General features: G+C 43.7%; 1 protein-coding gene across 3 annotated transcripts; it reads left to right on the top strand.

Moving 5' to 3' along the window:
• Window positions 1–20,238: 20,238 nt before the first annotated feature.
• NME6 (NME/NM23 nucleoside diphosphate kinase 6) lies at window positions 20,239–26,719 on the top strand. Of its 3 annotated transcripts, none has more exons than XM_029244353.1 (6): window positions 20,239–22,011; window positions 23,542–23,638; window positions 24,649–24,751; window positions 25,296–25,335; window positions 25,757–25,917; window positions 26,191–26,719. In XM_029244353.1, the coding sequence occupies exons 2-6, from the start codon at window positions 23,549–23,551 to the stop codon at window positions 26,355–26,357; spliced, it is 561 nt and encodes a 186-aa protein (XP_029100186.1). In that variant the 5' UTR covers window positions 20,239–22,011; window positions 23,542–23,548; the 3' UTR covers window positions 26,358–26,719. The 3 variants fall into 3 exon arrangements, with proteins under 3 accessions (XP_029100186.1, XP_029100184.1, XP_029100185.1); XM_029244351.1 differs by having other exon boundaries at window positions 20,239–23,060; XM_029244352.1 differs by lacking the exon at window positions 20,239–22,011 and having other exon boundaries at window positions 23,079–23,638.
• Window positions 26,720–27,776: the final 1,057 nt, after the last annotated feature.

Raw genomic sequence — 27,776 nt, 5'->3', positions numbered from 1 at the left:
ACTGAAGCCTGCACGTCCTAGAGCCCGTGCGCCACAACTACTGAACCTAGGTGCCACAACTACTGAAGCCCGCGTGCCTAGAGCCCATGCTCTTCAACAAGAGAAGCCACCACCATGCAGAAGCCCATGCACCACAACGAAGAGTAGCCCCCGCTTGCCGCAACCAGAGAAAGCCCATGTGCAACAAAGAAGACCCAATGCCGCCAAAAACAAAAAAACCAAAAAAACAACTCTGACCAGCCTGCCTCACAAAGTTGTTGGGATAATCCCAAGAAATAAAACTTTCTAAGCACCAAAGCACTCTTCTCAAGGATAATTACTCACTCGTTGTTACATCAATACTATTGTTTTATCTCAGAGTGTCCACAAAACCATACTGCCTTGTCCACACATAGTCCATGTCCAAGTTCATGTACTATACAATAATACACACTTGAAAGAAGAGACATAGGTATGAAATAATTCAGAGAAAAAAATTTTTAGAAGAATGACTGGGGAAATGTACTTGAAGCAGACCAGAGGCCAAGATGGCATGGAGGTTTGCATAGCCAACATTCATTGGTATACTGTGACCCTCAGGGTATGTGATAAGAATAACTCAAAGAAGACAGACTGTGATGTAATAGGGCCACAACGTTTGTCAACGCAGCAGGCATTTTGTTTTGTGGGCCCCCTCAGGATGCAGGGTTCACTTACCATCAGCAATGGGCCATACTTTGTGAGAAAGGCTTCCAGGGAAAAACAGGCCTGAGGCATGGGGAGGATCTCCAGAACATCCTTATCCCAACAATTCCACACTTTGACACTTCCCTCCAAATCCACCATGAATGCAAGATGCACCTGAAGGAGGGTCACCAGATGCATGATACTAGACTGCTGGGCTTGACCAGATCATAGTACCCTAAAGAATGAGAGTAACACTTCACGTGTTCAAAGAACTCTTCACACCTACTGCCATTGTTTCATTCTGCAAGTGTTTTTTTTAAATGAAGTATAGTTGACTTACAATGTTGTGTTAATTTCTGCTGTACAACCAAGTTATTCAGTTATACATATATATATATTTTTGCGGTACGCGGGCCTCTCACTGTTGTGGCCTCTTCTGTTGCAGAGCAACAGGCTCCGGACGCGCAGGCTCGGCGTCCATGGCTCATGGGCCCAGTCGCTCCGCGGCATGTGGGATCTTCCCGGACTGGGGCACGAACCCGTATCCCCTGCATCGGCAGGCGGACTCTCAACCACTGTGCCACCAGGGAAGCCCTATACGTATATATTTTTAAATATTCTTTTCCATTATGGTTTATCATAGGATATATATATATATATTTTTTAATAAATTTATTTATTTATTTTTGGTTGTGTTGGGTCTTCATTGCTGCACACAGGCTTTCTCTAGTTGCAGCAAGCGGGGTCTACTCTTCATTGTGGTGCATGGGCTTCTCACTGCGGTGGCTTCTCTTGTTGTGGAGCACAGGCTCTAGGCGCGTGGTCTTCAGTAGTTGTGGCATGTGGGCTCAGTAGTTGTGGTTCGCGGGCTCTAGAGTGCAGGCTCAGTAGTTGTGGTGCATGGGCTTAGTTGCTCCACGGCATGTGGGATCTTCCTGGACCAGAGATCGAACCCGTGTTCCCTGCATTGGCAAGCGGATTCTTAACCACTGCGCCACCAGGGAAGTCCCTATCATAGTATATTGAATATAGTTCCCTGTGCTATATAGTAGGACATTGATGTTTATCCATTCTATATATAATAGTTACGTCTGCTAACCCCAACCTCCCACCCCATCCCTCCCCCAACGCCCTCTCCCTTGGCAACTATCAGTCTGTTCTCTATGTCCATGATTCTGTTTCTGTTTCATAGATAGGTTCATTTGTCATATTTTAGATTCCACATATAAGTGACATAATATGGTATTTGTCATTCTCTTTCTGACTTACTTCACTTAGTATGATAATCCCTAGTTACATCCATGTTGCTAAAAATGGCATTATTTCATTCTTTTTTTATAGCAGAGTAGTATTCCATTGTATAAATGTATCACATCTTCATTACCTATTCCTCTGTCGATGGATGTTTAGGTTTTTTCCATATCTTGGCTATTGTGAATAGTGCTGCTATGAACATAGGGGTGCATGTATCTTTTTGAATTATAGTTTTGTCTGGATATATGCTCAGGAGTGGGCTTGCTGGATCATATGTTAATTCTATTTTTAGTTTTCTGAGGAACATCCATGCTGTTTTCCAGTATAGTGGCTGCACCAACTTACATTCCCACCAACATTGTAGGAGTGTTCCCTTTTTCCCACACCCTTTTCAGCATTTGTTATTTGTAGACTCTATGACGGCCATTCTGACTGGTGTGAGATGGTACCTCATTGTATTTTGATTTGCATTTCTCTAATAATTAGCGACGTTGAGCATCTTCTCATGTGCCTATTGGCCATCTGTATGTCTACTTTGGAGAAATGTCTATTTAGGGTCTTCTGCCCTTTTTTGGATTTAGTTGTTGGGTTTTTTGTTGTTGAGTTGTATGAGCTGTCTGTATACTTTGGAAATTAAGCCCTTGTCAGTCGCATCGTTTGCAAATATTTTCTCCCATTCTGTAGGTCGTCTTTTTGTTTTGTTTATGGCTTCCTTTGCTGTGCAAAGGCTTGTAAGTTTAATTAGGTCCCATTTGTTTATTTTTGTTTTTATTTCTATTGCCTTGGGAGACTGACCTAAGAAAACATTGGTATGATTTATGTCAGAGAATGTTCTTCCTATGATCTCTTCTAGGAGTTTTATAGTGTCATGTCTTAAGTTTAAGTCTTTAAGCCATTTTGAGTTTATTTTTGTGTATGGTGAGAGGGTGTATTCTAACTTCACTGGTTTACACATGGCTGTTCAACTTTCCCAGCGCCACTTGCTGAAGAGACTGTCTTTTTCCCATTGTATACTCTTGCCTTGTTTGTTGAAGATTAATTGACCGTAGGTGTGTGGGTTTATTTCTGGGCTCTCTATTCTGTTCCATTGATCCATATGTCTGTTTTTGTGCCAATACCAGGCCGTTTTGATTACTATAGCTTGTAATATTGTCTGAAGCCTGGGAGGGTTATGCCTCCTGCTTTGTTCTTTTTCTTCAGGATTGCTTTGGCAATTCTGGATCTTTTATGGTTCCATATGAATTTTAGGATTATTTGTTCTAGTTCTGTGAAAAATGTCATGGGTCATTTGATAAGGATCACATTAAACCTGTAGATTGCTTTTGGTAGTACCTGCCAGTGTTTATTTGGAAGCCTCTTCCAAATTAGATCCATTTCTTGCTTCTGGGAAAAGAAGCAGACAGTTCTCCTAAACATCTCAATTATTTAAGAGGTAGTGAACATGGAAAAGGAACTATGAAATATATTCCAAGGCAGGAACTCACTACATGATTGATATAAAGAACCATCAGACTACCTGGGCTCAAATCAGTGCTGCCTCTTACTAGCAGTGTGATATTCCCCAAGTTACCCCTGTGGCTTCTTACAGAGCTGTTGTATTACATTTCACAACACATGAAACATACTTAGAATTCTGCCAGGTACACTGTAAGAGTTCAAAGTCATCAACTATTATAATTGTTATTCTGTCAACAACCTTGTACACTGCAATCAAGACAGAAGAGTTTCCCTTCTAGACTTTTCTTTAGCCTTTTAAAAATTGTGAAGTATATCGTACAAGAGCAAAGAACAAAGTTCAATAAATTATTACAAAGTGATTAATATAACTACTTCTAAGTCCTCTTGTTCTTGCTCTATTTACTAACTCTCCCAACCTTCCAATGTAATCACTATTTTGATTCCTAACACTATAACAGTTTGCCTGTGTAGTATTATCTATTGTTGTATAATAAATCATTCCAATATTGGGTGGCTTAAAACAACAACAAGCTTTTGTTATCTCAAGCTTTTGTTATCTCTGGTAGTTAGAAGTTCAGGTGCAGCTTGGCTAGGTAGTTCTGGCTCAGTCTCCTGTGAGGCTGAAGCCAAGTTCCACTTTCAAGATGGTTCACTCATAAGGCCGGCAAATGTGTGCTGGCTACTGCAGGAGTCCTCAGTACTTCACCACACAGACCTATCTGTAGGGCTTCTCGAGTGTCCTAACATTGTGGCTGGCTTTCTATGAGCCAATGACTTGAGAAGGAATGTTTTATGATTTAGCTTCAGAAGTTATGCACCATCATTTCCACAATATTGTATTGGTTACAAAAGTCAGCCCTATTCAATGCAGGAGTGGACTACATAAGATCATGAATACTATAGGACAAGGAATATTGAGGGCCATCTTAAAGGCTGGCTGACATAGTACACCCTGTACCCCCTAATGATTTACCTCTCTCCCACATTCAAAATACACTCGCTAAAAAAAAAAAAAAAAAAAAATACACTATTTCCCAATACCCCCAAGTATCTCATACCATTACAACATCATTCAAAATATAGGATCTAGGCCTAGGTGAGGCTCTTTAGATTCAGTTCATCTCGATGTGAAAATCTTAGAACTAAGTATTCAAATTTTTGTCCCCTACATTCCCGAAATACAATGGTAGGGCAGGCACAGGATAACATTATAGACACTCACATTCAAAAAAGGAGAAAGTGGAAAAATTAGGTGGTTTGGGGTGGTGGGAAACACCAAGGAATCACCTCTACACAGAAAATTTGAAATCCAATAGAGAACATGCTGGCATTATTAGGAGTCAAGGCCTGGGAAAGATTCTTCATGACTCTTGGCTTCACTCTAGGCTTTTGGTTCTGTCTTCTGAGTCATCTTTCCTTTTCCATATATGGTAGCCCAATTTTGTAGCTGAGTAGTTTTTTGTTTTGTTTTTTTTCTTTTTTTTTTTTGCGGTACGCGGGCCTCTCACTGTTATGGCCTCTCCCGTCGCGGAGCACAGGCTCCGGAAGCGCAGGCTCAGCGGCCATGGCTCACGGGCCCAGCCGCTCCGCGGCATGTAGGATCCTCCCGGACCGGGGCACGAACCCGTGTCCCCTGCATCGGCAGGCGGACTCCCAACCACCGCACCACCAAGGAAGCCCAGCTGAGTAGTTTTTGAAGTCTGCTTATTGCCTGTAAAAGTTTGGGATTCAAAGGACTCTTTTCCTGGAACTTCCCTGTTGGCACAGTGGTTAAGAATCCGCCTGCCAATGCAGGGGAAATGGATTTAAGCCCTGGTCCAGGAAGATCCCACATGCCGTGGAGCAACTAAGCCCATGTGCCACAACTACTGACCCTGCGCTCTAGAGCCCACGAGCCACAACTACTGAGCCCATGTGCCACAACTACTGAAGCCTGCACGCCTAGAGCCCGTGCTCCGCAACAAGAGAAGCCACGGCAATGAGAAGCCTGTGCAACATAACGAAGAGCAGCCTCTGTTCGCTGCAACTAGAGAAAGCCCGCGCGCAGGAACAAAGATCCAATGCAGCCAAAAATAAATAAATAAATAAATAAAAAGAATAAGAATACTCAAGATTTCCAAAGAGAAAATATATGAATAAATGGACAGTCCATGCTCCTAGATTATAACTTAAGTATTATGACTATGCTAGTTTCTATACTCTTCTAAAAGTTCATTTAATTCCCAATCAATATTGCAGTTGGATTGAAGATCTTTGATAAATGAAGGACACTATGGATAAGTTAGTAGACAGCTGGCAGAACAAGAGGAGATATTTGCCACACCTAAAAACAACAAGCTAATATGTGGAATGTATATGCAAAAAAGCAATAAGAAAATACACAATAAACCAATAGAAAAATAGGCAGAGGCCATGGCTTTATAGAATAATAAAGATAAAAGACTAATTAGCATATGAAGGATGTTCAAAATATGGATAACCAGACAAATTCAAACTAAAGCAATGAGATACCAATTTGCACCTGTTATAGCAAAAATCAAAAGCCTGGGAAATGTCCAATGCTGGTGATGCGTTGAAAATATCTGTACTCTCACTATCTGTGGTAATAGGGAAGACTGTTACAGTCACTCTGAGGAGCAATCTACCACTTCCAATGCAAAGTAAGTAATTAAATATATATGTATCTGATGGTCTAGCATTTACCACAAAGAAATTCTCTCATACTTGTAGAGTGACATACTTGTTTACCGCAGTTATTCATGGTGGCAGGCGGCAGGTTCGGGGGCAGCCTGGGTGAGACTAGTCAAGAAATCAAGGTTAGAGCTGTATAGAGTTCTATGCAGCTTTCAGAATAAATCAGATGTATACTTAGCAATATGGTAGATATCAAAACATTGCACTGAGAGAAAAAGCAAGGGACGGACTAATACAAGTAACACAACATTGTAACATAAGTTAAAAATAAACAAACACAAATATATATTTTGCACAAACACATGTAAACAAAATGATATGCACTGAAATCATTAAAATGGCTGGCTATGGTGTAAGGAGAAAGGGAATGAATGAATGAATGAACAAATGAATAGCGGCCCCTCCCCACAGTCCTTCACCAAAGCAAAACAGAAACTCTTTTTTCCAGTTTCTGTTTATTTATTTTTTTAAAATTTTTATTGGAGTATAGTTGCTTTACAATGTTGTGTTAGTTTTAGGTGTACAGCAAAGTGAATCTGTTATACATATACATATATCCACTCTTTTTTAGATTCTTCTCCCATATAGGCCATTACAGAGTATTGAGCAGAGTTCCCTGTGCTATACAGTAGGTCCTTATTAGTTATCAATGTTATATATAGTAGTGTGTATGTGTCAATCCCAATCCCCCAATTTATCCCTCCCTGCCCTCCCCCAGAAACTCTGTTCTTGACAAGATCATAAAGAATATGGTATCTCCCACAGGGGGACTAACAATTATCACTGACTGATAGTCAACCATGTGTCCTGCACTGTCACGTGCTTTGCCTGCACCTCCTCTCCTGTGTTTCTCACAGCCCCCACCATGAGGAAGATGTTGCTATTAGCTGCATTTCATATTCAGAGATGCAGAGGTCAAGAGGGAGATGTGACTTACCCAAGGCCACAGAGCTAGGGACTGGCAGGGCTGAGTCTTGAACCTGGAGGGTCAGTTCTAGACTCTATTCTTTTACACCACTTTCTATGCCTCAAATAACAGCCTATGTGCCTCTGACCAGACTCTGCTTCATGTCAACTCCACTGTCTACCCTCCACCTTTTCTGCCCCATGGAATTTCCTATAGGCTCTTCTGGGGACCAAAGAATCACATAAGCATCCACATCCATAGCCCTCCTCTTCTCATTCCACTCCATTTTGTGCTTTTGTTCTTCTTCAATGTCTAGGATGTCTCTAGACTGCCTTAATTCATAGAATAATTGCTCAGCATTCCTCTTGATGGACTATGGGTATAGTTACCAGTATGGTAGTTTTTCTCTTAATTTCCCCAAATTTAATTTATCTAAGCACATATTTCCCTTGCAGGAAAAATCCTGAACTTACCGTTAAAGAACTTACTGAATCCCCAGATGATCAAGTGAAACACGACTGCCTTTATATCCCTTTAGAGGAGAATGCTAGTGCTGGACGGAACCAATAGCTATGATCAAACTCACTGATTTGCTTCTTCAGTAAATGATTCTCTTTTTCTATGAATTGGTTGTGTGTGTTTGTTTTTTAGATCTCACATATGAGATCATTCAGTATTTGTCTTTCTCTGTCTGACCTATTTCACTTAGCATAATGTCCTCAAGGTCCATCCATGTTGTTGCAAATGGCAGGGTTCCCTTCTTTTTTTATGGCTGGATTATTCACAAACACACACACACACACACACACACGGTCTCACAACTTCTTTATCCATTCATTCATCAATGGACACTTAGGTTGTTTCCATGTCTTGGCTATTGTAAATAATGCTGCTATGAACATGGGGATGCAGATATCTGTTCAACATAGTGTTTTCGTTTCCTTTGCAAATATTCACAGAAGCAGAATTGTTAGATTATACGATAGTTCTATTAACTCTCTGAGGAATATTCACATTGTTTTCTATAGTGGCTATACCAATTTACCATCCCACTAACAGTGCACAAGGGTTCCCTTTTCTCTACATCCTTGCCAGCATTTATTATCTCTTATCTTTTCAATAACAGCTATTCTAACAGGTGTGAGACGATATTTCATTGTTGTTTTGATTTGCACTTCCCTCATGATTAGTGATGTTGAACATCTTTTCATGTACCTGTTGACCATTCATATATCTTCTTTGGAAAAATGTCTATTCTTGCTGTATAAAAAATTAATTAATTAAAATTCAAAAATTCAATAAAATTACATGAATGAGCTCTTTAAAATTTGGTAATTCTACACTGTTCTTTTATAACTTATATTTATGTTCCACTTCCCCATAAAATGTTATCCAAATGTAATACTTTTTATGTTTGAAAAACATTTTATTGATCACATCTTTGTAATAAAAATACGTATGTATTAAAGTAAAATTTAAAAATTAAAATAAATGTCTATTCAGGTCCTTTGCCCATTTTAAAATTGGACTGTTTTATTTTCCCTAATGAGTTGGGGAAGGAGCTCGTTTCACATAGGGTTCCTGTCTCCTGTTCAGCTGGGTTGCTAGCTGGTCTGCTAGGGATTCTCCTGGAGTCCAGATGATTGTGCGAGGGAGACGGGGTGGCGGTGGCAATGCTGGCTAACTTATTTCCTGGGTCATGGTGGTTATTGTGTTGCTGAGGTTTCTTTTGCTGTGCCCTAGGGCAGGGCTTTACTGAGCCACCCATCTCATGACTGAGAGCTTTGCAACTTACTAAGGACTATTCTCTTCCATCTTGGGAAGGTTGGGATGACTTGCTGAGTGAGGTTGCTGTGTTGGGACATAGAGGTGTGGCCACAATGACTGGGACTTTCATTGCCCATCTTCTGAGACTTGGAGGTTTGTTCAGGCTTGCTGTTATCCATCATATCCTGTATTTAGGGAAGTTTTTCTGGCTTACTAGGGTTCCTATTGTCTCATGTTCAGTGTTGGGTGGATTAATTTGCTGGCCTTCACTCACTGTGTCATCTGACTTGTGCATAGTCTGAGTTGCTACAACTCCCCTTGTCTGTGGCTCATAGCTGAGTGAAGTACTGGCTTGTCATTTGTGGAGTCAGGGCTGGGAGTCTAGGTTTCCAGAATCAGAGGTTAGAATTTATGGGTTGTTGTTTAGGGATCAGAGGTTGGGATTAGGAGGTTAGAGGATGTCAGTGGCTCAGAATCTAGAAACAAAGTCTAGGGGTTAAAGGTTATGAGTTTAGGGGCTAGGGCTTGGGTTAGGGTTGGAAATTTGTATCAGAGATATTAAGGTTAGAGTGGTGGTCAGGGATCAAAAGTGTCCAAATCAAGGGTCAGATATTTGGGTGGTGGTTAGGGACTGGGGTGGGGTTAGATCCTAGAGCAGCACCAAGGGCCTAAGGTTTAGGACTTGAGTTTAAGGACAAGCATCATGGTTTCAAGGTCAGCTTCAGAAGAGAATGAGTCAGGGTCAGGGTCTGAAGAACTAGGGTTAGGTTACAAGTCAAATAAATTAGATCACTGTCAGTGATAGGGTTAGGGGCTTAGGAAATAAGATTTAGGGTAAGGTTAGGGACTAGGGTTGGGATTTGTTACAGTTAGGGAGGCAGGGTGAGGGTAACTCCCTCTTTTTCCTTGCTGTGGGCAGGTTCTCCAAGTAGACAGAAGGCAGCAGGTTCTATGGTCACATAAGCCCCAAATTCCAGGAGATAACATGTCAAGGTTTCATGCCAACTCTCTCATTGCACGCCCCTTTTGACCAGGACAACACCAGGCCCTGAGGTTCAAGGAATCAGTAGGGGAGGGATATGCCAATCTCCCTCTCCTGCAGGCACTATCCTGTATCTGCAAGTCGGGCTCTTGGGGTCCTCTTTACTTGGCTCAGGAAAACCACCATGTCTCCTCTGAAGCACTCTGCAATCTTACTAATTGTGTTCAGTAGATTTCTAGTCATACATCCACACACACAGACACACATCCACACACACATCCACACTATTATAGAGAGGAAGCTAGTGATACAGCTAGAGGGTTGCTAGCCAGATTCTGCTCTCTTCTTTAGTAAGGCCAAAAGAAAGGGTGGGCTAAAGCAACAAAGTTAGGTGCAAGTCCTCAGAATAAAAACAGAAAAGGGTAATGGGAAAGAGGATGATGAGAAAGGGTGTTGCTTTAGATAGTAAAGTCTGGCCAGGCCTCTCTGAGGAGATGACATAAGGCCAAGGAGTGAATCAAGCAAATATCGGGGAGATGAGCTTTCAGGCAGTGAGCACTTCCTGCGGGGGCCTTGAGGTGGGAACAAGGTAGTGGAATGGTAGGAGTGAGGGGAGAGTGGTTTGTGAAGGCACACAGGTCAGCAAAGGCCAAGTCACACAGTATTTTAAGGGCCATGGTGAGAAGTTTGGATTTGTTCTCAGTAGAATGGGAAAACACAGCAGTTTCTTTAGGCAGAGGAGTGATGTGAACTGTTTTATGCATTAAAAAGATGAATCTGGTGGTTGTATGAAAAATAAGCCACAGAAGGGTAAGAATAGATAATCCATGTAGAGATGAGGCTGACTTGGGCTAGGAAATGGTAAGAAGAGATGAGATTCAGGATACAGTTGAAGGTTAAAACCAAAAGGTTGACTAACAGACTGTTGAGGGGAATGAAGCAAAGAAAGGAACCAAGAATTATGCTTGAGTCTTTTGGAAAATTTGATGGCTAATGACAGGAGTTGAGTTCAAGGGATCAGAAGTTCAGTTTACAACATTAACAGCAAAAGAGAACAATATACATTTCATCTAAAAAGTGAGTGTGGGGGACTTCCCTGCTGGCGCAGTGGTTAAGAATCCGCCTGCCAATGCAGGGGTCACGGGTTCGAGCCCTGGTCTGGGAAGATCCCACATGCTGTGGAGCAACTAAGCCCATGCACCACAACTACTGAGCCTGCACTCTAGAGCCCGCAAGCCACAACTACTGAGCCCGTGTGCCTAGAGCCTGTTCTCCACAATAAGAGAAGCCACCGCAATGAGAAGCCCACACACCGCAACTAGAGAAAGCCCGTGCGCAGTAGCGAAGTCCCAACGCAGCCAATAATTAATTAATTAATTAAAAAAAAAAAGTGAGTGTGAAGGTATTGTAAGTGTACTTTTTTTTTCACAGAAAATATTTGTTTTAGCAGTTGTCAGCAGAGATGGTGATTCAAAGCTAGACAGAAATGTCTATCAGTGTTTTTAAAACAAATAATCTCTCAATCAGGGGCTTATTATCTATTCATCGTGTGAATATTCATGCCATTTCCTCTATTTTAATCTTCCCCTTTCCTACTTTCAGGGTAACTATTGTCAAGAATTGTGAAGAGCCATGGATTTTACCGTACTCTCAAAAATACTGACGTTAAGTCACAAAACTGAATCAGAGATAAGAGTTTATTACTCTCAGCAAAAGTAATATCCAAATGTCAGGTTATTTGCTCTGGTTCCTTAAGCCCCAATTCCCACAGGGCAATGTGGAGGACCAGGTAACAGATACACACACCGTGGGTTCCATTACAAGAGAGGAACCCAGGGACAAAGGCACAGCTCTTTTGAGCAAGCAGCAAACACTGTAGCAAGCAGTAAGTCAGTCAGAATCCCTCCCCTGGAGACGAGCAGTTATGTGGTGGTCACTCTGACCTACTTAGTTGCCTATATGACCCACTACAGGTACTTCTCAGTAGCAGAAATGGGTCAGCCTTGCAGTCGGGAACACTCAACCAGAATGTACAGGGATGCTCAGGGCCCATAGTGGACTATGTCTCCTAACAACTAGTCCAAACATTTAAACAAAAGCATCACTGACTCTCAAATAATTCTCCTATTCTAGGTTCACTCTGGTGGAGTTGCCTCGGAAATAAGGTTTGCTCACCAGTTTATCTAAGGTACTATTTATACAGTGAACTCAAACTAAGCACAGTGCCAACAAGTAAATTCAGCTTTGCTCCTTTGCATTTGAAATATTCTAATATGAATTAATTCTAGAGCTACATTAATATCACCTTGAAGCTGTATGGTGAGATTTCAAATACAAAGTCTATAAAGATTAAAAAAAAAAAAAAAGTCCCAGCATGTTTTACATAATGATGTCTCTTTCTCATTCCGGTGGTGCAATCTAAGCACTGTGTAGTGCGACCTTGGTGATGTATGACTCTGACACAGAAGTCCTGCTGACAGTACACACTCTGTGCCAAATTCAGAATACAACCATAAAACCACTCAGAAGGACCTGACTGCGATGTACGTAATCAGCATTTGAGGTAGATAACAGAACTTATTTCTACAGATTCTGCTCTTGTCACAGTGAACTATTCTAACTTGTTCAGAAGTTGATAAAACTTTCCACTTTATAAATACAAAAATTTGGAGCAAATAAACAAATACTCCTTGTCTGCCTCTGAAGGGAATTAATAAATAAGATTAGGAGGTATCTTAAAATCTAATGGAATAAGATCTTATTCTAATTGTCTTTTAGAAAGAATATTGCTGTATTAAGTGCTCACATATACACCATATGTATATTTTTACATATATATTAAAATTTTTTAAATTTCTTAATGTTAGCTCTTTAGGATTATTTTTTCCTAAAGCTAGAAATCAGGAAAAAAATTTTACCTAAAAATTTAATGGCCTTGGTGACTAGGTTATAAGGAAAGAAGCAAAAAATTACTCTTGAACAACCTAAGTTTTAAACTTTTGTCTTTTCTATAGATGCAGTGAGAAAGATTTAATGCCGTTAGACCTGTTAGATTGGGGCTGGCTGTAACACCTATTTTATAAAAGGCTAAGTCCCATTTAGCATCTGGCTCCCCTGGGAGTGCTACTGAGATGTCTGCTTTGGTCACCTTGGGTAGAGGCTGGCCTATTAGAAACAGGAGGACACAAACACACTAAGATACATCAGTGTCTCTTCTTTGATAAGGTGGGAACACTTAGGAACAATCAGTCTTAGAACCTCACTGGAAAGGACTATTTCAGGTGCTCTTAATCACAAATACTGTTCTTAAGCTATTAGACATATAACCAAGGATATAAGCTTTCTAGTTTAAACACGTAGTGATCCAACTTTGAGGCTCACTAAAGGGCCTCCAGAAGCAGATGGCTTCTAGAAGCAGACAGTTTCCTTTTGCTATTTTACCAATCAAGAAGATAATACTATTGGTAGACAGTTTCCTCCCTTATATTTTATTATTTGTCTCTTCCTCCTTTTCTTTTCTCTTTCCTTTTATGTTAATTTTTTTGTCCTTCACTGCCAATTTCCAACTCCTCAATTTATTATCTAGCTTTTCCAAGTACTCAAAACAAAACCCTCAGTTACTCTCATGTTACTGAGAGACCAACACTCATCAAAAGGGACCAAAGACACTGGATTTCACTGATTTGTACAAAGACCTTTTACCCTGGCTAGGTGACTCATAATTCAACTAGGATGCAAACAGAAAATTAAGGGACTTCCCCAGCGGTCTAGTGGTTAAGACTCCGCGCTTCCACTGAAGGGGGCGTGGGTTCGATCCCTGGTTGGAGACCTAAGATCCCACATGCCACATGGAGTGCCAAAAAAAAAAAAACCAACCAAACAAACAAAAAACCCCCAGCAAATTAAGGTATTTCAAACCTTGGAGGCCCAATAGACTACAATAAATTCACTGGCTAGGACAGTCTTCAACTACATACTGACCTGCTAAAATGGGGACTGTGCAACTGCTAACATTTTTTTAATACCAGGGTTTATATTACAGAAGTAAAACAATCAATTAATCAATTGAGAAAGAAAGCCACTTCATTAGTTAAACTTGACTAAACCAATCCTTGGGACTTATTCTCCTGATTACACAGATCAATGAGTAAGTTGGCTATGAAATGGGTTCCAAATATGTTGAATAGTATTTAGGAGTCCCTTGCTCTTTTTGCCATCTTCTGCTGTTTAATATTCAGGGGTCTAAATACTGTTAAACAGCCACTCCCCTCACACAACATTCAATTCATGTTACTGCCTCAGAAGGACACGAAGTCCTCAGGGCCAATTTGGATTAGAGCTGAAGCTGACTAAAAGGCAGAAGTTCAGAAATTCTGATAAGGGAAATAGTACAGACCTGGCAGAACTATGATGAAGGTGCTTACAAAGGATATAGATAGACAGTATTTATCCAGAGACTGCCTGACACATACACTTGAGCTAATCTTCTAAGGTCTTCTGGAGAAACTACAACCAAGTGAAATTGTATTATTTAGTAATCCATCCACTTGCTCCAGGGCAGAATACTGTAACTGGCTTCTTTGTTGGCTGCTAGCTAATCAGCAGCTTATCTGCAGAAAACAAAAGCCACAATTTTCAAACTACTGTAACAGGGAAGAGCCAAGTCTGACAACATGTTGAATCTGTTTCTTTTAGTTTAACCTTTGCTTCCCATTACTTTTGTTCACTAAAAGGATACTGTCTATACATAATGGCCTGCCTCAGGAACCCTGCCCCTCTGCCTGAATGTTAAACCAAAGTGCCTTTGTTCAGGGAAACATCCCGATCCTGTTCCACCTGTGGATGGCTGCAAGAAAGAAGAAATTAACACATCCCCTCCCTGAGGCTGGCCATTACAGGGGATATTTGCAAAACGTATGTCTTTTTACTTTACTTCCTCATCTCCTCCCCCTCTCTGTGCTAGAAAAGAAACTGGCATCCAAAACCCTCTGCTGGCTTTCTGAATAAAGTCGTATTTCTTGCCTCAACACCTCCTCGCCGATTTATTGGCCTGTCGTGTGGCGAGCAGACCGAGCTTGGACTTGGTAACACTATATGCAATTTTCCTTCTTCCCTCTCTACTTTTTCTCTTATAGAAATCCTGTTTTTGCTTTTGCTGGATTAAATCAATCAATCAATCAATCGTCTTCCCTTGTATAAAGTAAAAGTTTTAAAATTATTCTTTGACAAGGGGAGGATTGGTTCTTGGCCTTCTGTTTTCTGTCTGCATTTTCTCCCATGGTCAATTCTTCAGACATATGAGAAATGGAATATTTCCTGCCATATCAGTAAACAAAGGATGTCACAGTCATCTGCACTTGCAGCCCTCCTGAGAGCTGGTGAGCCCTGAGGGAACTCAGGATGTGAAAATACAGGATACTGGCCCCAGATAGCTGAGGTGCATATCACAGGAATGATTTCAGTGAGTCCAGACTCTTGCATCTTCCTGTACACAGAAAAGCGCTAAATTCCTTAACTTGGGATATCTGGTTTTCTTTAATTAACAATAATGTTTTGATGTTCCCGACTACCTGCACTTTGTTACAAAACATCTATATAACCTGGCTCCCTGCCTCGCCTCCTTGGAGCAGTTTTCTCAGGGTTACTTGAGATACTGCCTCCTGGGCTTGAGGTCCTAAAAATTCCTACCAAATGAAACATAACTTTTAGGTTGTGAATAATTTTTAAGTCCACACATATTTCCAACCATCCCCTCTTTGACAACTCCTAAACCTAACCTTACTCAATCACCAACAAGCTAGTTCTGCTTGAATGTACTATCACTGCAAACTCACCACATCCCAAACTGAAATTATTTTCTTCTTGAAGTCAAGCTCTTGACTAATTCCCAAACATACAGGTTGCAACTTGTCTGTACGTTATTTTCATACTATTACTATTAGAAAATAAATGCTTCTTGGCCTGATCCCCTGGGTCCACGAGGAAGGATTTCCCCTGAACACTCCTGGCCTCTTGGCACACCTCTGCTCTCCTGGCTGAAGCTTCAGGGACAGAGAGCCAGGCAATTGTAGCATGGCTCCTTCCTCCTCCCTTATTTCAAGAACCACTTAGCCACAGATTCTGCTACTCTGTGTCGGAAGTTTTACAGGAGTAGGCGCTGCCCGGGGTGGAGGAATAAGATTTATTCTAAGGAATGTTAGGATCTGATGGATTTGGCAGAGAATGTAAAAAACATAGACCAGGTAAGGAAATGTGGGGATCACAACATCACATGTAAGTTGAGGCTATGATGGGACCAGTATTTGAGGCACTTCAAATGCTTTTCAAGTTAGCCATGTTGAATGTAAGGCCAACACTGGCCTTGGCCTTAGTGAAACAGGAGGGAAGGAGGCAGGGCACAACCTTCGAAAGAATGACATAGCCCGAGGACATGACATAAACTGATTAGAGCCAAATGGGTCCAAGATGGAGGGCAAGTCAACTTCCACTGGACCTTGAGCCTCTGCGTACGCTCACTGTAACACAGCAGCAAGCTAAATGACACACCCACAGGCGCCATGACAGTTCCAAGACCCACCAAAAGGATCAAAAAGTGGGCGTGGCCCAATTCCTGGAAATCCTCACCCTTTCCTGAAATAGCTGGAATATTCCTCCCACTCATTAGCCTATGAAATTACCCACCCCTATAAAAGCTGACAACCCCATAGTCTGGTGCCTTTCTCACCTTCTGAGATGGCCCACGCTCTTGTCCGTGGAGTGTTTCTCTCTAAATAAATCCACTTATTACCTATCACTGTGTCTCTCACTGAATTCTTTCTGCGATGAGACATCAAGAACCTGAGCTTCATTAAGTCCTGAAACCAGGTGTGTGATCTCAGTTGGAAGACTGTGGGTTTTGGCCGGCTGCATGGGTTCAAGTCCCAATCAGGGTTTTGGCCGGGTTCGAGTCCTGGCCGCATGTCCCATTCTGGATTTAGGCTGGGTTTGAGTCCCGGCACGTGGGTTCAAGTCCCAATCTGAGGTGCACGGTTTCACATGGTTTCATTAGCACACACCCATAGCCTTGTGGGGCATCTGCAGACCCTAAGCAGCAGAGGGGATCTCAGTGAAGCAGCCTTGCTGAGGCACAGAATTGACTGTGGGAAAGTCTTTTCCTCTACAGGCCTTTTAGACATCAGAGGCAAAACAATTATTTGGCCCTTTACTATGATTTTTAGCTGGTTCGACAGGCCAGGGGCTTTAAGTCACAATTAAGTTCCACATATGCTAAGAACACAAGTGTGTAAGCTCCGAACTTTAGTACCAGCCTAGCAGGCAGCATGGAAAGGTTGTCCCAGATTCCATCCCTTATGTTCTCAGCCATACTCAAGGCCAAAGGACAAAATTGGAGGAACGCATGCATTTTTTTTCCTACATGGATTAAGGGTCACTCCCTGCCTGATGGTCTGTTTTTCAAAAACTCTGGCCATGGTTTTACAGTTCTGAGATTTACACTGCAGCTTCAATTGTAAAAGAGTGGTAGGTTTTATTTATAACAAAAAAGAAACAGTGCCCTGTTACCACCAAAACATGCCATCTTCTTAGACTAAAGTAGAAAAAACATTCAATGAGATGACCACAGCCACAGAAGTTGAAAAGATAATGAGAAAAACCTAGGCCTGAACATTGTCTCAAAGAATCACATATGTTCAGGAAGAAAGGCAGAGCTTTAGAAACCTGCCCTATCAGATTAGGAGCAGTGCAAGAATGAAAACAATGGAAGAGATATTTTCTTAAGAGAAAGTTGACATCTTGGGAAACAGCTGAGAGGCAAATTGCATTTCCTCCCCACCATCCACAGTCCAGCAAAGGGCCAGCCCTATGGGTCTTCCTTCTCTCCAACAATAAAATGTTAGAAACTCAGTGAGCCTTCTGGAAAGGAGTACAGGAACAGTAGAGAGAAAAACCCTCAAAGAGAAGTGCCTAAAAGCAATGCTACTCCTCACCTGACACATTCAGAAGATGAGGACAGTATGTTGAGGAAAACATAGCAAAGGTCTTGATTCTCACTGGGTCCCTGGAAGAACAAACTTCAGGACAGCAGATTCAGGTAAAAAAAAACCTGCTGAGAATGAGTCTCAACTGAAACATGCCGAATAAAGGAACTCCACCCCCCAGCCCCCCACAGGAGACAGGTGTCCTGGGCATGAGCAACTCCACAGCAGAAGGCAGTGGCCCCTGAGGACTGCTCACAGGGGGCTAGTGAAGCTGTGTCATTAGAGCCCACCCTCAAGGCGGTCCTGGGGTGCCAGAAACACAGGACCCAAAGGGGAAATGGTATTAAGTAATTTAAATATGCTGGATGAAAAAGAAAGACATCTCAAAAATCTCAAAGAAGACCTGGTTGGGGCTGCTGCTACTACTGTAAATTAACACTGCACGAAGGCAGCACTGTCTTAAATACCACTATCTAGAGACAAGACTAGACACAGGTAGATGTCCCTCTGGATAGAATGAACGTAAGTCATAATTAACCTCTTAATGGGTGATTCTCCCAACTGAGTTCAGACTTACAAGTTCAGAGTCACAACTAGTATAGAATTACTTCAGTCCCAGCAAAACTGAATCAAGAATTTTCCAGCTTATTCCCCTTCCCACAGATATAACTGAGTATCTTTTGACAGGTTTCTAGGGACAAAATTTTCCCTGCTATATCTGCTAGGGGCTGGGGAGTAATTTTGTGAATGTGAGGGAATGCTGTGATAATTTTATAGGTCCTGTCAACTATTTAGATTTTGTTGTTGCTGTTGTTTTAAGTGAGGCTTATAAGAGACTAGGTATTGAACTTGGGTAGCACACGGTTAGAAGGCAGGTGCATTAGGTTCTCACACTAAGTTATATTCTTCAACAGTTCCATCAGTATAAAGTTGACATTTAGTCTCCACCTGCCTGCCGTTCCTCTATTTCCGTTAGTTATGAGCCCCGGTTTAGAAAAAGGGTGTTATTTATTGAGTCTCCCCCTAAAATCACATCTGCCCGTACTTTCATAACATAGGCTTACTCTTGAGGATGGTCAAAGCAACTATAAAATATGGAACTAAAACCTTCTACAGTGTGTGTAAGACAGACAGACACAAAGGTGAATTAATGGCCATGGCCTAAAAATCAGCAAAATCTCTATAGCCCAAAGGCATGTAAATGAAGATCAAGGTGGGAAACAAAGTTGGACCCTGTGCATTTGGGAAAAAAGGCTAAAACTAAATGTTGGGTTAGTGGGACTTGGTAAGTTTACTCTCATCCTCTGAAGGCAGCAATGGACATGTGCCTTCTTCACCAGCCAGACAGGTAAGAAATGGACTCTCCCAAAGACACCTTGTGGAAACAAGCTGCCAGAACCACAGACCCTCCTTCCAACATTCCAGGAGTGCAACACATGTACATGCAGGCACAAAATCAGTTTTAAAAAATGTTTTTTAATTGATGACATTTATAGTTTGTTTTCACTCTTCTCAAATTCAGTGATTCTCTCCAAGAAAAAAAAAGTACCACCCTTATTCAACCTGCCACACTGTCCCTTCTCCATACCCACTGTCATCACCCTCTCCATACATTATACAACACACCACGAATACCCTCAGTTCTCATCCCCTCACCCTGGACTCCTTCAGTGGACTCCATGGTAACCCCACCCCACACCCTACCCCAAATTCCTTAGCGACATGTTCAAGGGCCTTATGACTAGTTTCCCTCATGCTCTATGTACACCTGCTTTCCAACCAAGAATCCTCCCTCACCACCCCCATGTTAGCTATGCTCCTTCGCATCCACATATCCCTCTGTGCTCAAAGACTTTTTAAAACATCTTTATTGGAGTATACTTGCTTTACAATGGTTAGTTTCTGCTTTATAACAAAGTGAATCGGTTATACATATACATATGTCCCCATACCTCTTCCCTCTTGCGTCTCCCTCCCTCCCATCCTCCCTATCCCACCCCTCTAGGTGGTCACAAAGCACCGAGCTGATCTCCCTGTGCTATGCGGCTGCTTCCCACTAGCTATCTATTTTACGTTTGGTAGTGTATATATGTCCATGCCACTCTCTCACTTTGTCCCAGCTTACCGTTCCCCCTCCCCGTATCCTCAAATCCATTTTCTAGTAGGTCTGCGTCTTTATTCTCATCTTGCCCCTAGGTTCTTCATGACCATTTTTTTTGGGGGGGGGGATTCTATATATATATGTGTTAGCATACAGTATTTGTTTTTCTCTTTCTGACTTAACTTCACTCTATATGACAGACTCTAGGTCCATCCACCTCACTACAAATAACTCAATTTTGTTTCTTTTTATGGTTGAGTAATATTCCATTGTATATATGTGCCACATCTTCTTTATCCGTTCACCTGTTGATGGACACTTAGGTTGCTTCCATGTCCTGGCTATTGTAAACAGAGCTGCAATGAACATTTTGGTGCATGACTCTTTTTGAATTATGGTTTTCTCAGGGTATATGCCCAGTAGTGGGATTGCTGGGTCGTATGGTGGTTCTATTTTGAGTTTTTTAAGGAACCTCCATGCTGTTCTCCATAGTGGATGTATCAATTTACATTCCCACCAACAGTGCAAGAGGATTCAATGGCTGCCTCTGAACTTGCGATTCAGCGCACACAAGTTCTTTGTCTCCCGCGTCCCTCCGACAAATACTGGGCACCAACCATGTGCCAGGCACTACCCCAGACAGAGAATAAAAGAGAGATCGAGTGGGGCCAGGCCCACTCCGGCGGCCCCGCTGGCGCGCATGTTCACTGACGGGCTGCCACCTTGAAACGCCCATCCTGTCCTCTCTGAGCCACCTCCCCGAGCAGGGCCACAGGCCTGGCCCTCCCTTCCGCCTGGGGGCGCCCGAGCCAGGCTCGGAAGAACAGCTACCGCCCGGCATAGCTTCTTCTCCTCGTCCAGTCCGGGCCAAGTGCGGGAGAGACGCAAGGGCCACCAGAAGGCGGGCCTTCCTGCTGCAGGGCCTCCTGGATTGGGGGGCACTCCGCCTCACCGGGCAAGGACCCTGAGGCAGGCTGCCCGGCCGAATGCCTGAAGGACCCCGCTTGTACCGAAGGCTAGCTATCGCAGTGCCTGGTGGCCGGCCTGCGCGGCGGGAGGATCAGGTGACTCGGACCCGAACTCCACCACACTGGGGCTCCGAATAGCTCAGAATCTAGCGTGGCCTTAGGCCTCGGTACAAGCGGCCTGGGTCGCGCAGCTGCAGGCCCAGAGAAATGGAAGAGCAGGGTGGGGAAGAGGGCGGTGTCTAGAGCTGAGGCTGTGAGTCTGGGGGGCGGGGCTTCAGGTGTTGGAAGCAGAAAGCCGAGTTGAGGGGTTGCAGGTCTCCGACACGCTTGGGAGGATGAGAGGCATGGCTGGCGCCTTCCAGGAAGCAGAATAGGCGCCTCTGTTGTGGGGGCAAACGCCCAGGCAATTTCTAAAATTTATAATTCTCTAATCGAGTGACTTTTATGTTGAGCAAGTTTCTCGACCTGTTAACATTTGTTGTAAACCAAGGTCCAAGACAGGCATAACTTAGCTGGCATTAGGAAAGGAACCATGTCCTCCGCTGGATAGCCCCTAGCATTCTGGTCTTGGAATAGCTGAATCAGATTCATTCATTGATTCATTCAACAAATACTGTTGAGAACCATCTATGTGCTAGGCACTCTGCATAAGTACAGAGGATACGATGGTGAGCGAAACAGATCCCTGCTTTCATAGAGCTGACCTTCTAGTTGGGAAGAGCTAACTAAAGAAAACGTGAAAGGAGCCATGAGAATGTATAACAGGGGAAGTGAACTAAGATCTAGTGGGTGAGTAGGAGGTAACCAGAGGAAGCACTTTCTGGACTGTGAAAACTTCTCAGGCAAAGGCTGTCAGGCCAGAATGTCTTGGAGCTGTAAGGCCCGTGAGGCTGGAGCAAAAGCAACTTAAGGAGTGTGGAGTTCCAGATGAGGCTAGAGAGGTATGCAGGGATAAGATCATGCAAAGCCTAGTAGGACATGATAAGGCTTTGGGGTTTTATCATAAAAGCAGGGTACACTTTGAAGGGTTAAGGAGGGAAATGATATGACTAGATTTGCATTTTTAGTTCACTGTGGCTGCTATGTGGAGAACAGATTGTAGAGGGTAGCAAGAGTAGAAACTGGGAGACCACTGAAGAGGCTGTTGCAGAAGTCCAGAGGGGGTTGATGATGTCTTGGACTGTGGTGGTGGCAGTTGAGAAGGAGAGAATTGTACGGATTTGAGATACACTGGCTAGGTAAAATTGCCAGAACTCAGTGATATCATGGATATGGAGGGTGAGGAAGGGGAGGTGCCAAGGGTGTCGCTCCCTAGATATATGGCAAAGATTCTGCTCGCTTTTGGGTTACTCACCACCTGGGATGTTAGGGAAACTGGGTTGGCTGATCTTGTACTGGTTAGACTGTGCTTAGCTTTGTGGATTGAGTGGAGCATCAAGCTGAATGCTGTAGAAGGGACATGAATAGGAGAGACCTTGGCACAGTTTCTCCGTTTGGGCCAGACCCTAGCACTGTTTTTTTTTTTTTTTTTCTTTGCGGTACGCGGGCCTCTCACTGTTGTGGCCCCTCCCGTTGCGGAGCACAGGCTCGGGACGCGCAGGCTCAGCGGCCATGGCTCACGGGCCTAGCCGCTCCGCGGAATGTGGGATCTTCCCGGACTGGGGCACGAACCCGTGTCCCCTGCATCGGCAGGCGGACTCTCAACCACTGCGCCACCAGGGAAGCCCCCTAGCACTGCTTTTAATGTGATTGTCAGGCTACTTTCGGGCTAAGAATAAAGAGACAGTTGTCCAGACTCTGTCCCTGTGTGTTCATGGAAGCCTTCTCTGTATTTGTTGGCAAATTTAGGGGTTCCACCAGATAATCTTTGAGACCTTAGTCCTGCAGAGATGATCAATTTCTTACATGTAAATAGAATTTCAAAGTTGGAAGAGATCTCAAGTTTTCTTAGTCCAGTTTATAAAATACTTTTATGTTCTTTATATCATCTTCACAATTATTTATTGAGCTCTTACACCATCATGATTAGACAGTAGAAATAGTGTCTTGTTCTTTTCTCTGAAGATGAATAGAATAAGACTGTATAGGTTCATTTAGTCAATAAAATTGATTAAGCACCTTTGTGCCAGGCAGTTTTAGCTGCTTCAGATACAAAATGATTACAACTTGTCTTTGACCTTGGAGTTGCATGTCTGCAAACCCTGCCATTGAGGACAGCTGAGTGTATTAAAGGGTTTGATTTGGGCGTGATAGATCCTGACTTATCTGTAAGATTAGATAAGAAATGGTATGTATCCAGCAGACTTTTTGGGGGGTATCCTGGCAAGATCCCAATTCTTGTCCATCCAATCTTCAAATTCTATAATTGATGGGAGGGCACTGTGGGAACAGTTATTGTACCCTTGTGGCTGCTCTTTAGGAATGTAAATTGTAAATCCTCTGTAAAACACAAAAGAAAGGAAGGGACAGGAGTATCGCCAGAGACAGGTCATGTTTAAACTTGAACTTCTGAATGGGTCACTCTTTCGCAGGTTTACAGTTGCACTAACCAGATTATGTGCTCCACTGGGCAACCTGAATGGCCCCTCTACCACTCCCTTCCCTCAGCCCCATGAACCCAAATGGGCAAATTAAATACTAAGTAACTGTCGTGTGCTTTATCAGTGTCGGAGTGAGAGCCCTAGTTGACTTGCAAAACTGCTCGGCTCCAGAATAGGAAGGGTGGGGAGTGCAGCACTGACGGGTCTCTTATCTGACTCTGATGGCAGGAGGGAGATGACCTCGATATTACGGAGCCCTCAGGCTCTCCAGCTTACTCTGGCTCTGATCAAGCCTGATGCAGTTGCTCACCCACTGATTCTGGAGGTAAGAACAAGTCCTAAGCCTCTACTGTATGTCGGAGGCATTGCTTTTGTTTCAGGTGCCATAGGGCCATTTGCGAAGACTGACAACACAGTCCTGTGCTAGATGGTGTGGAGGCAAAGTTAGAAGCCATGACTCTGACCATAAGGAAATTAAAAATCTACTGGAGGGCTTCCCTGGTGGCGCAGTGGTTGAGAATCTGCCTGCCAGTGCACGGGATACGGGTTCGAGCCCTGCTCCGGGAAGATCCCACATGCCGCGGAGCAACTGGGCCCGTGAGCCACAACTATTGAGCCTGCGTGTCTGGAGCCTGTGCTCCGCAACAAGAGAGGCCGCGATTAGTGAGTGGCCCCCGCTTGCCACAACTAGAGAAAGCCCTCACACAGAAACGAAGACCCAACACAGCCAAAAATAAATATACATTAAAAATCTACTGGAGAATTGGGACAGATATAAAATAAGAAAGGATCCAATACAATAATAAAAACCAAACCTCAAGACAATGTATGTATATTAGTTCTCTACTAATGTGTAACAAACTACCACAAACTTAGCAGCTTAAAACAACACTCATTATCTCACAGTTCTAGAATTTAGAGGTCCAGTAGGTTTGGCTGAGGGCTGAGTTCTCTCAGAGTTTCACAAAGCCAAATTCCAGGTATCGGCTGACTGGGCCCTATCTAAAGGGTCTGGGGAAGAATCCACTTTGATACTCATTCAGGTTGGCAGAATTTGGTTTCTGTGGTTATAGGACTGAGATAGACCCCCATGTCCTTGCCGGCCTTCAGGTGGGGCCTACCATTTTTAGAGTCCACTCACATTCCTCATCACATGGCTCACTCCATCTTCAAGACAGCAACAGGGCGTCTCTTTTCTTCTGACCCACCAATGGGAAAGACCCTCAAGTCCTAGGCTCTGAAGGGTCCTCAGGGTTCTTTTGGTCTGCCTGGGTCTCCCATTCACTCAAATGGTCCCTCTGACTGACTTTTATCTTTGGGGTGGTGTTTATCCAGGCAGTTCATCAGCAGATTCTGAGCAACAAGTTCCTTATTGTACGAATGAGAGAACTTCTGTGGAGAAAGGAAGATTGCCAGAAGTTTTACCAAGAGCATGAAGGTAGGACCAACAGTCCTCTTGAGTAGGAGGCTTCTCTATCACAAGAGAGATTTTACCTGGCCACACAATGTCAGGCTCTCTCTGACCTGCGAACCGTAAAATTGCAGCCAGTCTTCTAAAATCTTGGTTTATACACAAACTTTTCATGATTATCAGTATTTTTAAAATGTTTTCTAGAAGGGTTCTACGTCATGGTCCCAACAAGTAACTTAGTTTTATGTCCTGATACTATCACTAGTTACCAATTTACTCTGTCAGACATTGTCCAAAGGCTCATGATTTCTTTTTATTCCCCAGCAACCCCGTGAAGTAGGTATTGTTATGTCCCCAGCACACAAATTAGAAAACTAAATTAGGGAAGTTAATGATTTACCCAAAACTACACAGGTTGCAAGTTGGAGAGCCTGGATTCAGACCCAGGTATGTCATACGCCAAGGTCCTTGTTCTTTTCTCTAAAACAGTTTTTATCATTCCAAATAGGGAGTCAGAAGTATAAAAAGTTCTCTTGGCACCAGTGTCTTGATGAAGGTACTCTCTTTGCAGGGCGTTTTTTCTATCAGCGGCTGGTGGAGTTCATGGCCAGGTATTTCTCATTTTGGTTATAACATCTTCATCCACTGAGACTTATTTCCCCTGCCACCTAAATAGATTTGTTAATTTTATTTGCCACTCTTTAAACTTGTAACCAGTGTCAAGTGTCTGAAGAAACATGGGCTTGGGCCAACACTGACCTTGTGGCCACTTGTCCCATGGTAGTTAACTGCTCCAGGAGCTGTAGAAGAGTATTGTTGAATGCTACCTAGCAACTCTTCTGACCCCTGTGGCCTTTCTTGATCATCCGCAGTGGCCTTCCATCACCTTCTATTAGAAGCAGTATTGGCACTCAACTAGAAAGGCAAGGAGACTCTCAGGATGTCCAGTGTGCCTTTATTTGTGCTCTACTCATGGTATGCCCTCCTGGACCCGATAGCCAGATTCCTGACATGTGCTCCATTTGTTCACAGTGGGCCAATCCGAGCCTACATCCTCGCCCACAAGGATGCCATCCAGCTCTGGAGGACAGTGATGGGACCCACCAGAGTGTTTCGAGCACGCCACGTGGCCCCAGATTCAATTCGTGGGAGTTTCGGCCTCACTGACACCCGTAATACAACCCATGGCTCAGGTGAGTCTGCCTCCTGTGTCCACTGTATTTAATAAGCGAAGCTGGTTTGAGGTTGGTGGGCAGGCATATGGTGGGGTTGAGAGCCAGGTCCCTCAGTGAGCTTTCTTCCCAGTTGTGTTTCTGGCCCTTTGTGGCCACCTCAGCAGATGCGGCCCCAGGACTTAGGGGCAGGAGAAGTATAGGCTCTTGTTTCTGCACCTGATTATGATTGCCTCTTGCCTCCATCCTAAACTCCCTATGAGAACCCCTTCTCTTTTTTACCTCCCCTTACAGACTCTGTGGTTTCAGCCAGTAGAGAGATCGCAGCCTTCTTTCCCGACTTCAGTGAACAGCGCTGGTATGAGGAAGAGGAGCCCCAGTTGCGCTGTGGCCCTGTGCGCTACAATCCAGAGGGAGGCATCCACTTTGCAGCTGGAACAGGAGGCCCAGGGCCAACCTGACGCAGGCCTGTTGGTCTGTGAAGAGTGATGGCGTTGCCCAGCCTTTTCTCGCAGACCTCTGGTCCAGAGCATTCTCCTAGGACCAGGGAGGCCTGGGGCTCATTGTGCCATCTCTGCTGGGCACCGCCACCTGCATAAGAGCCTAGCTCCTCACTGCTACCTCTTCTAGAATCTAACTCTCTATCTACCTCTTCTCTGGCATGTTCATGGGTGGTTCAGAGGAATGATGGCTCCTTTTTTTCTGAGAACTGTTCATCCTTTTTCAAGGAGGGGCTTGCCTAACTGACTTGCCTGAAAAATGCAGTGACCGTATTAGCAACATTTGGTCTATTTTCCTTAATAAAAGTCAGTATTCTACTGAATCCTGCAGGCTGAGAGCACTACTCTATGTACTGTCTCTCTATCCCTAACTGGAATAATTAAATCTGTCCTGAAGTCAAGTTTCTGGTCTATGCTAAGTAAAGAGAGAATTGTGGGACTTGCCTAGTAGCGCAGTGGTTAAGAATCCGCCTGCCAACGCAGGGGACACAGGTTCGAACCCTGGTGCAGGAAGATCCCACATGCTGCGGAGCAACTAAGCCCGTGCGCTACAATTACTGAGCCTGTGCTCTAGAGCCCGCGAGCCACAACTACTGAGCCCACATGCCACAACTACCGAAGCCCACGCGCCTAGAGCCTGTGCTCTACAACAAGATGAAGCCACCACAATGAGAAGCCTGTGCACTGCAACGAAGAGTAGCCCCCGCTCGCTGCAACTAGAGAAAGCCTGCGCACAGCAACGAAGACCCAGCGCAGCCAAAAATAAATAAATAAAATAAATTAATTTTTAAAAAAAAGGGAGAATCGTGAAGAAATCTCCCAGGAGGTTCACACACAGTGTGCAGCTTATGTAGTGCATGAGGCACCCAGTGACGGAGCTGACTGTGGGCTCAAATCCATGCTGTGCACCTGGCACAGGGCTGCATCCTGGAAGAAGGGGCACCTTTCGTTTGAACAAAAGTATGTCTGCCCAGTAGAGGCATATTGTCATGACTCACTTTTTTTTCTGATTTGCACAAAGCCACTAAAGCTAGCCATGTCTCTGCTGTAGCTGAGGATGACAGTTATCTATTGCTGCATGACAAATCACCTCAAGATTTTGTGGCTTAAAACAATGACTTAGAGACGTCACTGGTGGTCCAGTGGTTAAGAATCCGCCTTCCAATGCAGGGGAGATGGGTTCGATCCCTGGTCGGGGAACTAAGATCCCACATGCCATGCAGCAATTAAGCCCGCGCACCCCAACTACTGAGCCCATGCGCCACAACTAGAGAGCCCACGTGCCACAAACTACAGAGCCCACGTGCTCTGGAGCCCGCGCTCCACAACTACAGAGCCCACGCACAACTAGAGAGAAGCCCATGCGCTATAACAAAGAGC

This window comes from Monodon monoceros, unplaced genomic scaffold (assembly GCF_005190385.1).
Source record: "Monodon monoceros isolate NGI ecotype Baffin Bay Population unplaced genomic scaffold, NGI_Narwhal_1 Super_Scaffold_3, whole genome shotgun sequence".
In the NCBI taxonomy this organism is placed as follows: Eukaryota; Metazoa; Chordata; class Mammalia; order Artiodactyla; family Monodontidae; genus Monodon; species Monodon monoceros.
Note: the sequence above shows the minus strand (reverse complement) of the source record. Positions and strands in the feature narration are given on the sequence as shown.